Source organism: Perissodus microlepis, chromosome 3 (genome assembly GCF_051167445.1).
Source record: "Perissodus microlepis isolate ML-2025 ecotype Zambia chromosome 3, ASM5116744v1, whole genome shotgun sequence".
Taxonomy (NCBI): domain Eukaryota; kingdom Metazoa; phylum Chordata; class Actinopteri; order Cichliformes; family Cichlidae; genus Perissodus; species Perissodus microlepis.
In genome coordinates, this window is record NC_140463.1 from 38,507,086 (window position 1) to 38,520,871 (window position 13,786).

Sequence of the window (13,786 nt, forward strand, 5' to 3'; positions counted from 1 at the left end):
CATTTGGAAAATGATTACTATAAACACATGCAAAACTTTTCAAACAACTATTCAAACAGAACAAAGTCCCTTAATCAACAGGTGGAAAAAAAGAAATAATTTCAATGGAGGTAACATAAAAACACTGACACTAGATCTGAGAGAAATAGAGAGAAAATGTGGAAAAAAGATTAGTATATAAAATACAATGTTAAACAAAGCAATTATCCCCTTAAAATGAGATAAATACCATGCATAATCTCTAAAAGTTGATTCTGTTCATCTGGACGTAGCGTTTTGTGGGAGAAAGGTTTCGTCACTCATCCAAGTGACTTCTTCAGTCTCAGCTGACTGCAGGTTTCCCCAACCTTATAAACAGTACATTAGCATAATGACTGAAACCAGCCCACTGAGGAACAATGGGCTGGGAGGTCAGTTCCTTAATCTTAATTATGCAAATTCTCATGACCATTGATCAACAACCACTGACCAAAACCCACTGATCAAAGACCACTGATCAATGGCCACGAGTACCATTCACAGAGAATCTGTACACATCTTGAACATGATCCAAACTGTACATATTAAATGCTGGACTCCCATTCAAATGATTTTGACAATGAAGCACCTTTAGACTTTCAAGAATCTGTTTGACAAGTTTCTTTAACACCAGTGTGTCATGGTCATTATTATTGATATATTCTTCCAGAGTGTATTCATAAAGTTGCAGACAAAGATATCTCGTCCCCCTGAAAATCAACATATTGTACGATATAAGGACGATGGAGTTCAGGGAGTCGTGGGATTTCTTCTTCTTTCTTCAGCACTTCGTAGTTGCTTTAGACATTGGCCGTTTCTCAGTTCTTAAGTACACGAGTCCGTACTCATATTCTCGCTTCTTTGCGACTTCGTAGTTCACATGGCATTCCGGAGAAATGCGAGTAGGTAGCACGATTTGTGTACAATTGGAACACCAGTGTACTTGATGATGTCAGAGGTCAGCCTAACATGACCGGGCTGGCTCAGCCTGCTCAAATATCAATAAACAATACAATAAAATTATATATAAACATTACTGTGTGTGTTTTTCTTGAAAAATAATGCATGAAAAATATTTCATAAATTACTTTATCTGTATAGATATTTTATATTACATAGCTAGCAGATGCCATCAATGAAGAGCCCACCGGTGTCAAAACAACGTTGAGGTCATGCATCTGTTAATGAACGTCCAGGTGTATGAAAGCTAAGAGACCGAGGCTCGTTTCCATATGGACACCGGGAAACATCTATAAAACCGGTCCGTTTCTGCAGCTGTTTACGGTCTCTCCCCCTCACTTACCTCGCTGACTAGCCCCTGCCAGTCACTCTCACTTTTAGCACTTTTTGGAGAAAAATGAGCAAAACGCTTAAATAATATAAATTATATGGGGAAAATGCACTATTTACTTTATCTCTATAGACCCTGTACAGTGGTGACAAAGGCAATATAAGGGTCTGTAGTGGTCATTTCCAGGGGAGGATATGTGATGTGCATAATTTGTAAGCAACTGAGCGTTATAAAAGTAATTTCCAGAAGCTGTTGCTACTCCAAGTAGCCTAGGCAGTTTATATAGTAAATTTAGTACAGACTAATTAAGATGTTTAGCCCTGCCCCCCCTTTAACCAACTTCATACTGATCAGCTACCCCTTGCAAATGTGATATATCAGCTCTCATGCTATCTTATAAAGCCAGGCGCTTGTTGAGAGGCAAACTGTTATGGAAATCTTGCTGTGAACTCTCAAGCCAGGCGTTTTCACTGTAAAAAGTGGAAAACAACAAACAAACAAGGGCCACTGCAAATTCAGTGTTAATAACATAGTAAAGTATACACTGTTTTTCTCTGATTCTCTGTCTTTAAATGTAATGCATTGACATAATATCGTCACCATTACAGGGCGTGGCCCATGGCTCAAAAACTGCAACAGTTTCATACAGGTGTTTTCAGAGAGATAGTATACATTACCTTGTAAGCGCCCCTCTTCTTTTTTATTTTTCTCTTTCTGTTGTCTTAGGAGGACTTCCACCTTTGCACTCACTGCAGCCTCAACAGTGACATGTGTCTTTTCTGTCTGAGCTAAATGTGTCAGCAACAGATATGGTTTACACTAATAGTGAACTAACGAATAGTTAGTGAACAAAAGTGTAGTTCAGTGACCTGTTATACAATAAGTCCTTTTAGTGTCAATGATGCATGAAACTAATAGCTAAAAATAACATCAAATACTTGCAAAACACTTCATGCGATCACAAAACGCAAACATCAGTTAATCATCCTTCCTTTTATAGTGTAAAAACCCTGGCATGGGTCAGTTACTGACACTTTAGAGTTAAGTAAAGCACTAAGTGAACTAAGACTAAACACTTCACACCAGTGGATTCAAAAAAAGTGTTTTGTGAGTAAATAAATACTGCATGAATATAAAGAGTTATATTCATATATATTTTGTACAGAGTCTTCCAGCCCATGCATGTAACGTTGCTGAACTGCAGAGCTCCTTCAGTGACAGACTGCTGCATCCTAAATGCCTGAAGGACTGTGTCCACAGGTCCGTCCTCCCTGCAGCTGTCAGAATTAAAATCAAAAGTAATCCTTACAAACATAGTGGTTTACATCAGTGCTGTAATTTGCACTAATCAACCAAACAACTACAACTGTTATAACTTGCACACTATTCTTCTCAATGTATATATATATATATATATATATATATATATACTATACATCTATACTATACATAGACATTCGACCTTTCAATGAACTTAAACTGTGTGTATGAGGTATGCAGAAAAGCAAAAGTAAGCGTCTTGCTAAACTATAAAAACAGGAACTTGCAAGGTGGGAAGTCTTACACCTCTAAGAAACAGAACAATCTAGTTCCTAAAGCTATAATGGAAATTATAACGTCGAGGCTGCTTCCTCTCATCTCATGGTACACAAGTGCACACAGAATCTAATCAGACCTAATAAGAATGTGATTTTTATCAGCATACAAATGATTAAATATTTCTAAGCATAAATGATTATATGTTCCTAAGCACAAATGACAATTTAAAAAAATTCAATTCTAAATGTAACCACAGTGAATGGATTTATCTGGATTTGTTTTTTTGCTCCATAAACTGTATTTGTCTTAGTTTACGTTGTTCAGCAAATTCGACTTGACTCCTCCCCTCCTCCTGTTCTGCCCAGCAACATTTATATGATTTGTTTAACAATGAGGAAGTTGTCCTGTATCACCGTCAACTTTGATACTAAAGACGAGAGACACAAGGCAGAACACCGCGAAGTACAGACTGAACATGTTCCTTAAAATTATATTTATTTTGTCTACAGCAGTCTGCGTCGAGGCTGAAGGTAGGTATCATTATTTCCCCATTACTGGTTCATCTATAACTTTCATCGTGTAAGATTTATTTATGATTTATTTGTTTGTAATTTAGAGTATTTTAACACTGTGTTTTTAACTGTGTTGTCACTTGATCCTAGGAAGTCATACACTTTGTCACATCTATGGATGTTTTGACTCTAGTGATACTCAAATCTGTACAGCATTTGATGGTGATGAAATATACTATGCAGACTTTAAAAAAGATCTTCTGATTTGGGAGAGCAAAATTCCCACAAGTTTTCGTTCACCTGACGCTTACAAATATGCAGTATTATATCGAAGCATGTGCAAAAATGACATCTACAGATGGAAGCCAGACAAGTCTGTAATAAAGAAAAAAGGTCAGTGAAACTCAAACTGTTATGTTTCCTGTTCAGTTTTCACTGTTTATGCTGCAAGTTTTTTTAGATCTTTTTTTTTTAAAACCAGAAAGTTGAATTTAAGCAAATCATGTGTTCGTTTAATTTAGAGCCACCAGAATTCATCATCTACCCCAGAGATGAAGTGATAACAGGGGAAGATAATACCCTCATCTGCTTCATCAACCGCTTTTTTCCTCCTTTGATCAACATTAAGTGGACCAAGAATGATGTAGAAGTAACAATGGAAGACCCTTTCATCAAAACTTTGTCCAATCCTGATGGGACTGCTTATGTTTTGTCCTACCTCAACTTTGTGCCAGAGAAAGGAGACATCTACAGTTGCACTGTGGAACATGAAGCAATGGATGAGCCTCAGACCAAGTTTTGGGGTGAGAACAAAGAAGCTTCAGATATTTTAGCACATATAATACGATTTAATGTTTAGAATTCATCATTTCTTTCTGCTGTTCTCTGCAGAGGTTGAAACAGATGAGATCAGCAATGGTCCAGCTGTCTTCTGTGGATTTGGCCTGAGTCTTGGATTGCTTGGAGTTTTCATAGGAACCTGCTTTTTTTTTAAAGCAGTGCACTCTGGTCCCACTGCTTGAGATGTATACTACATATTGTATAGAGCTGCATAATCCTTCGTTTGTTTCCAGCAGGCATAACTTTCATCTGTGGTTACTGACAAACCTGAACTGTCTCGTATTTGCATCACCTGTGTAATGGCATTGACGGCTCATATGCTGTTAAAAATAAAACCATCGTTCTTTGGCTGATATGTCAGTGTTTCTTTAATAAAACTTTCGCTTTCATACTGTGCAATAAAGCTGAACTGTGATATCAGCACTTTTCCCACAGACATTTTCAGACGTGACGTGCTGCTGCACATTTTTGGTTCGTAGCATTAGTGCAGAGCTTGAAGTCTGCATTACTGGTATTCTAGCATTGAAATATGCCTTATTAATAATCCATCACTCTAAAATCATATTAGGTGCATTATGTCAAGTGGAATGAAACTTGAAAAAAACTATGCTGTTTTTCTTTCAACTGAAATAAAGTAAAAACCAGACTAGAAAAAAAAGAATGTATCCATAAATGTATTAAACACATTGTTGCTGAGACGTCTACCTGATTGTAAGTCATTACACTTCATAAGTATTATTACTTACTCCACTATTATTAACAAGGATGTGAAAACTAAGTTTAAAAAAATATGTAAATAAATCGATACAAGTGAATACATTCTGGAAAATTACTAGAAATGAAAAATAGTTTGTAAGAAGTTTGTAGTTAGTTGCAGAGATTATTTGGGTGCCTTATTTTCGCAACAGAATATGAGGTTTTGTGATACAGTTCACTTTACTGAAAAGAAAACTTCAGTAATGTTTTTCACAAGAGCTGTAAGAAAAGTGAAAGCATATCTTAACAATGTTTTCTGTAGGCTGAATTCTGTAATCTATTTTAACCTCTAAACATTCATTTGCTGCTAGAGTCAGGTTAATATCGATCTCTTTATATGATTTTTTCATCTATTTAGCATCTATTTAGAAAATCTAACAGAACAACAATGAGGTAAAATTTTAGCCAAAGGTCCAGAACAGCAGAAGAATGAAAGCCAGAAAACATTAGGCTGTAACATGAAGTAAAACTTGGTGAGGAGATTAACCAACTTGTCAAATCTTTATGATTTATGCAGATTTGATCTACAGTTTAAAACATTCTTCTTTATAGTCTCAACACAAAATGCTCCCACGTCTCTCTACTGTTTCTGATTGTCAAACAACAGTTTGATTGTCCACATAAGTCACTTCATCTAGTATTAGTGCACAAACAAGTGCTAGCTGAACAAAGGAGCAAAGTTGTAATTATTATCAGTTATTGTCATAAATGTAATGGATAGAGGGAGTTTCCACTAAATGTTTTGCTGTTATATCAGCCTATCTGCTTTCATTTCCTTGTTTTGGTGAACATATAAATGCTGCAGATTAAGTCTTCTTCCTGAATCATCGTACAACACACGCGAAACATGTACACTCATAAGTTTATCCTGTGTGTGGCTTTCTCTCTTTTAAGTCCAGGTGAGCTGCAAAAATCTTCTCTTTGAACAAATCAGTGAAATATTAAAGTAATTATTATTTTTAACATCAGAACATTTCTTTCTTTTTATTTCAGTTCTCACAGATGAAGACTTTTACCAAGTAAGAGCATGCTGTACATTCAAAGGGTCACACTTTGAAGAAACCGAGTACATATTAACTAGTATTTTTAATAAGAACTTGATGATGGAGTACAACAGCACAAGAGGCAACTGGACGGGATTCACAGCGTATTCAATTGAAGCAGCAAAATGGTGGAACAGTGATCCCTTTGATGCACTAACAAGAAAGATTGAAAGGAAACTGTTGTGTACGGACATGTTAGATGCCATCCAATCCGTAGGTAAGAGATTTGTTTCTTAATAATTTTTTAAATCAAATGTTAAATAGGGTTTTGATGCTGTGAACTTTTTACATCAAATATTTTTATGATCATTTTTGATGACATAATATTATTATATTTGTTTTACTGTAAATAACAATAGTGCTTTATGAGTTTTGCTCAGTTGCATGACATTACAGTTGATTTCCAAGTAAATGGTAAATGGCCTGCATTTGTATAGCGCTTTACTCAGTCCCTAAGGACCCCAAAGCGCTTTACACTACATTCAGTCATTCACCCATTCACACACTGGCAATGGCAAGCTACATTGTAGCCACAGCTGCCCTGGGGCGCACTGACAGAGGCGAGGCTGCCAGACACTGACGCCACCGGGCCCTCTGACCACCACCAGTAGGCAAACATGCACTCAGAAAAATTATGGTTCTTAAATGGTTCGTCAGATGTCTTCATTGTTCTTTAAAGAACCATCATACGTCAAAGAACCTTTTTATTTTGTGGATGGTTCTTCAGCTATTACAAATGGTTCTTTAAAGAACAAAAGGTTCTTCATCCTTAGCAATCTAAGTTTGATGGTGTAAATGGCATAAATATTTATTCACTATAACAAGGCTGTGAATTATACTGTGTGTTTTCTTTGTGTGCATGTGTGTGCGAAGGGGGAGGGCGGGTTACCTGGCAATTACCCTTTAAGAGAAGATGGTAGGAAACTGAATATTCAAATAAAAGTTAGAAATTTGGGGGTGGGGGGGGAAAGCCTAAAGACCCTAACCCCCCCCCCCCCCCCCCCCCCCCCCCCCCCCCACACACACACACACCCCTAACCCTGCAAACCCATTATGAATATGGTGAGTTAACAAACAGAAGACACAATACACACATTCAAATACTGTACTTTAGTTTTAAATGTTAATAAAGTATTACTATTTTCTACTCCAAGGCATTACTTTTGAGATTATTATATATTTTTTGAAAATATAGCATAATGATAATACTAGTTATTGTAAACTTTACAAACCACCCAGCAGTATGTAAGTCAAATTATAAAATACAAGTTGTTACCTGATTCGTATTTGAGGTGAGAGACAAACGACTGCAAAGTCCCAGTAAGGTGCGTCAAAACAAGGATTTTATTGAAACACATATGGGGGGAAGTCGAGCACGATCACTCAAACAGCATCGATCTTCCCCGAACAATAGTTGGGGTGGATCATTTATACATATGATGACCAACAATATACGTCACCCCAGATGAAAAACAACATGCATGTTCCAGTAATTCTATCTCAGGAGATATTCTAAAAAAGAACAGTTCCTTCCTATGTTCCTCCACCGCCTGCCAGATGCATCCTGTTATTACACTCTTCTGGACTTATCAGAACTAAACTGTCACGTATGCAAGTACACAACATTTGCAGTCAGTTTACTCAGGCAGACTATGTGTCTGTGTTGTTAACCTTAGTGCATGACCTCCCTCTACGTCATCTGTTACCAGGCAAACATCAATAGCACAGGGCACACGGCCTTTATTTCATCTCTTAAACAATCATGTATAATATGTGTTAAATTGTATATATAGGCAACTCTTTCAACTTGAACTTTGCTCCATAGATCAGTCGAACTCGCGCCGGCTGTAGCTTCAAACCATTAATTCATTTCAACTCTTTAATAAGCACAAAAAGGCAATATATGTGTATATAAGATTATAATGTAGTTATACTAACACCTGAAATACAGACTTTAATATAACATCAACAGTTTCAATAAATGTGTCAATGAAATGATAATAATGATAAATCATAAGTGATGCAACAGTAATAATAATATTTCATCCCGACAAAGTAAATAACAATTGCAGAACAGAATGTCAGTGTAATGAACACACACTTCGTTTTGACAAAGCGCACTGCTTAGGTAAATTATCTGAGTAGTTGTTCATCACTGAGCAATTTGTTAATATGTGTTTCGAGCCAAATAAATACAGGGAGAGAGAGAGTGACGTCAGAACACGTCATACTATAACCTCCCGGGAGCGGACGGAGGGGGTCAGTCGTTGGGATGTGCATGCGCAGACAGAGTGCGCGAGCGGCGGGCCTTGACCTTTTGGGAAAAAAAACTCTTTCTCACGGACGGTGACAGCGAAACGGATAACAGTCTTCAGTACCTGCTGGACTTTGAAGCTCTGGATTCTGGGACTGTTGGAAAAGGTAAAACATTTTCATTAAAACCTTATTACTGTTTTGTTTTTGTTACTCGTCATTGTAGTGGACACGGTCGCCCCTGCTAAGATGGTACGGTGTTACCCTAATAACAAACCGTGGGTAACACAGGAAGTCAAAGCTGTCCTCAACATGAAGAAGACGGCTTTCAGGAGCAAAGTGAAGGAGGAGATGAAAGCAGCACAGCGGGAGGTGAAACGCTGCCTGAGGGAAGCAAAGGACACCTACAGGAGGAAGGTGGAGCAGAAGTTGGAGAGGAACAATATGAGGGAGGTCTGGAATGGTGTGAAAACCATCACAGGCCACAACACCAAGAAAAGCACAGTGGGGGGGACTGTGGAGAAGGCAAACGAACTCAACAACTTCTTCAACAGGTTTGACCAGCCCACAACCCCCCCACCCCCATCCTCACCCTCACCTTTACTACAGAGCCCTCTCCCTACTCTCCTACCTCCCTCGCTTCCCCCCCTCCCTGACACTATGACATCCCCCCCCTCCTCCTTCTCCAACCCCTCTCTAAACAGCACGACAGCCTCTCTCCCCCCCTTCCAATCATCTCCCAGTGTCACAGTGGATCAGGTCAGGAGACAACTGAGGAAGCTTCGCCCCAGAAAGGCAGCAGGCCCAGACAAGGTGTGTCCTAGGATGCTAAAGGCGTGTGCTGCTGAACTTGGGGAGCCGCTACAACAAGTCTTCAACCTCAGCCTGCGACTGGGGAGAGTGCCCGCCCTATGGAAGACATCCTGCATCGTCCCGGTCCCCAAAAAGAACCGGCCCAATGAGCTGAATGACTTCCGACCGGTGGCACTGACGTCACATCTTATGAAGACTCTAGAGCGGCTCTTCCTTAACCTCCTCCGACCACAGGTACAACATGCCCAGGACCCACTACAGTTCGCATACAAGGCAGATGTCGGTGTGGAGGATGCCATCCTGTACCTCCTACACAGAGCCCACTCACACCTGGACAAGGGAAAAGGCACGGTCAGGATCCTGTTTCTTGACTTTTCCAGTGCCTTTAATACAATCCGGCCCTGTCTGCTCCAGGAGAAACTAAACAGGATGGAGGTGGACCCCTGCCTGGTCGCTTGGATCTCCAACTACCTCACCGACAGGCCACAGTACGTCAGGCTGAAGGACATCACGTCTGACACTGTGGTCAGCAGCACAGGAGCACCACAGGGAACTGTGCTGTCCCCACTTCTCTTCACCCTGTACACCTCTGACTTCTGCTACAACTCTGAATTATGCCACATTCAGAAGTTTGCAGACGACACGGCCATCATGGGGTGTATCTGGGATGACCAGGAAGAGGAGTACAGGAGCCTGGTGAGGAACTTTGTCACATGGAGTCACACAAACCACCTGCAACTCAACACTTCAAAGACCAAGGAACTGGTTGTGGATTTCGGGAGGTCCAGACCAGGTCCACTGCCAGTTCAGATAGAGGGGGAGGAGGTGGAGGTGGTCAACACATACAAGTACCTCGGGCTGTGGGTGGACAACAAACTGGACTGGTCATGCAACACGCAGCACCTGTATAAAAAAGGCCAAAGCTGACTGTACTTCCTCAGGAGGCTGAGGTCTTTCAACATCTGCAGGAAGCTCCTGAGGATGTTTTACCAGTCAGTGGTTGCTGGAGTACTTTTCTATGCTGTGGTGTGCTGGGGGAGCAGCACAGCAAAGAGGGACTCATCCAGACTGGAGAAACTAATCAGGAAGGCTAGCTCTGTGGTCGGCATGAAGCTGGACACTCTGGTGACAGTGGCAGAGAAGAGGACCTTAAAGAAACTGATGGACATTATGAACAATGCCGGGCATCCTCTGCACACGGTCGTAAACAATCAGAGGAGCCTATTCAGCGACAGGCTGCTTCTCCCAAAGTCAAAAACCAACAGACTTAAAAACTCCTTTGTCCCACACGCCATCAGACTGTTTAACTCCTCACTGGAGGGGAGAGGGAGGAGAAACAGGGGGACAAGGGAGGGCGGGAACAACTGAGTTGTAGGTGCTTTCCTACACTGTGCAATATTTGCAATATTTGCAATATTTGTTTCTTGTTTTGTCTTTTTTTCTTATATTTGACTATGCAATAACCACTGTGCAATATACTCACTCAAATGAGCAATCCTATTTATCCATATTGTATATTCTGTATCTATATATGTGTATATGTGTATATATGGTGTATTTATGCTTATATCCCTACTCTCATTCCCCTTAATGTATCTGTAACATGCAACTTCTTTCGGTGCTTTGCTACTGGAAACTGAATTTCCCGGAGGAACCCACCCGAGGGATTAATAAAGTTTCATCTAATCTAATCTAATCTATCTGTAGCTTGCTGTTAATGTTGTGCTAACAGTAGCGATTAGCTAGATACGTTAGCCGTTGACGTCAGCGCAATTTAGTATCCGGTATACAGAAACTGTTTTCCTAACAAAACCACTGTTATAATTAAGTGAAGCTGCTCCCAACTATTTTGAACCTTTGGCTTCTAAAATATGTGGTTCAATTGCGTGCTGCGTACATAACCTAATGTCAGCTAGACCGAAATTAAAATTTTATATATTGTTAAAGTCACTAAAATGGCGCCTGAAGCCTGCTGTGACGTGAGCTCTGTGTCTGCTCTAGAAATTCTGTAGATCTGAGCCGTACATTAAATACTCACATGAACCTGTACTTTGAATTCTGTATGAGCTGTATAAAATACAGCTATGCATAAGTGTTTTGAATGAATAATTAGATTAGATAACTCTAACTCTTAATTATATAGAAATGAATAGAAATGTGACATGAGAAGGTGTGTCTTTGACTGTTCCTGTATAACTTATTTTCGGACTAGTTGACAAGTTATGCTCCGGTCTTTTCTTTGTATATTTCATTTATCCACCATCATACATACAAGCTAAGAAGAGGTCGTTATACTAACAAGAGGTATCAACGCTGGGCTAAAGTTCAGCACATGGTTAAAGTTTGTAATCCAGCCAGGGTGTAAATATCACTCAGCAGCCAGAGCTGAAGCAGGTAGCATCAACACATAAATCTACTCTACCCGGCTTAAATCACAAGAGCACCTCTGACCAAAAAGCTGTAGATTTTTCTTGTTTGCACAAATTAATCCAGATTCACATTAATTGTGTTCACAGCTCCAACAAAATGAGGAAGAGGAGGGGGAGAAACACAATTAGGTTGAATTACAATTGGATGGAAGGCGAGGACAAGGAGAAGGAAGCTTAGGATGAGGAGGAAGAGAAGCAGCAGGAGCATCTTTAGGGATCCCTATGATGTCATTGAGGTTTGTTTCATTAATATGGTCCTCTCACAAAGAAAGATGACTTGTTTTAGTTCACTTACTTCCTGTATTAAATAGTGATGTGGAAAATGTTGTGGAAAACCACAGAGCAGGCACGTATAGGGCATCTGCAGGTAAATGAACATCAAATCTCTAAGACAGACTGAAATCTGTATATTTATCACCCTTATGATAAAACCCATGTCAGCCATTGGTTTATGGACTTTGTATTTTGAAGCCTCAACATTTTCTTTATTGCTGTTGCTATGTTGGGACCATATTAGGATGAGGGATCAGAATCTGGAGTCATGCACACTATTGTTTCATTTAGTGTGTATCCATAAGATTCGTACAGAAGATCCAAGTTGTGCCTTGAAAACAGGAAAGTCGTCTGCATAGAGGAGAACTTTAATAGCAGGCTTGTACAAAGTGAGGCTTTGTGCTCACATTTGCTGCAAACACTCGTTTTACCCTGTTTTGATGCAGAATTCATTTGAAATCAGGCAAAAACTGGACTTATTTTTTATAATGTGTTCTTGTGAATTGATTGTGTATCGCATATGTTTGATTGATTTGACTTTCTGCAAGACAACAGTCGTCCACTGGCCAAAAAAGTTTTCCAAATACCTCCACGTGATCTAGCCTGGATTTAGAAAAGAATAGCAAAAAAAATCTGCACCTCCTGCTTCAGATGCAATTTGTGTTTCTGTGTTCAGAGGCAGCGGCGAGAGGGGAGACCTCGGCTCATCCAGCTGGAGAGCCTGACCAGGAGGAGTCGAACATTAACTCAGCTCTTCCAGGGCACCCTGCAGACTCGGCTGCTGGCATCGGCGAGGGATGACGTGAACGCCAAACTGGAGTCCATCACAGGTCAACTGCAGGTATGCGAGTCAGACCTTCTGAGGAGGGTTTCACTTTTCTCTCTTCTTTATAATTGACTCTTTTCTCTCTCTTTCAGCTCCTTGTCTCAGAGTGGGAGGGATTTGAAGCACAAAGGGAGGAACTTGTCGTTTGGTTGGCTGATATGGATGTCCACCTGAGTGAGGTTGACCAGCTAACAGGAAACACCAGTGAAAAACTGAAACAACTGCAGGTGTGGGCTTGTTTTGATATGAAATATATTTGATATGATACATACGTCAGAGACATTATCCTAAACTGGACTAACAAAGGACCATGAGTACAACATGAAACGTACATTACATAGCGTAAGGCTGAAGTTCATTGATCATTTTAATCATAAACTTGTTGTTGAAATGTTTTTACTGAACATGCAAACATCTGCTGATGAAAATGTGTTGATTTATTGGTCTGTCATGAAGCTATTGCTATTTCTAATGTGTTTTATCACTTTCTGATGTTTTATTAATTAAACAATACATGTATTCATTGTTGTGTTATCTGTAGATATAGTATTTATATATATATTTATAGTATAGCAAATATATTTAATTATTACTGTTTAAAACACTAATATGTGACATGTATTAGTAGTGATGTTGTGCTGAGGGTTAAAATGCCTTTTTGTCTTTTGGTAACTACAAAATGACAATAAACCATTAATATATGTCTATGCTGTGCTCGTATTTATTTTACCCTACTCAAATTCAATTTATGATACATTTTATTTTGAAAGATTTAAAATGGTTTTTTTAAAGAACCACTCAAAAAAGGTTCTTTAAAATGGTTTTTTTAAAGAACCATTTGAAGGACCTTTTTAAAAATGGTAAAGAACCATTTTTAAAAAGGCTCTTTGAAAAACCATTAAAGGTGCCCCAAAGAACCATTTCTTGATGGTTCTTTGGGGCACCTTTAAAGGTTCTTCAATGAACCACTGAAAGAAATGGTTCTTCAAAGAACCATTGTTTGAAAGGTTCTTTCTGGCACCAAAAAAGGTTCTTCTATGGCATCAGTCTAAAGAACCACTTTTGGTTCCAGTTGGCACCTTTATTTTTCTGAGTGTGGGGTTAGTATCTTGCCCAAGGATATTTGGCATGCAGCCAGGAGGCAGCCCTGGATCGAACCACCGACCATCTGATTAGTGGCTGACCTGCTCTGC

The 13,786-nt window shown here is 39.5% G+C and overlaps 1 protein-coding gene across 1 annotated transcript; it reads left to right on the forward strand.

The window, feature by feature from the left end:
• Positions 1 to 3,293: 3,293 nt before the first annotated feature.
• On the forward strand, positions 3,294 to 4,555 carry LOC146391398 (H-2 class II histocompatibility antigen, A-Q alpha chain-like). The gene is made up of 4 exons (XM_084924345.1): positions 3,294 to 3,378; positions 3,511 to 3,753; positions 3,882 to 4,163; positions 4,252 to 4,555. Exons 1-4 carry the CDS (start codon positions 3,324 to 3,326, stop codon positions 4,380 to 4,382), a joined length of 711 nt encoding a protein of 236 aa, XP_084780471.1. The 5' UTR covers positions 3,294 to 3,323; the 3' UTR covers positions 4,383 to 4,555.
• The last annotated feature ends 9,231 nt before the right edge of the window (positions 4,556 to 13,786 follow it).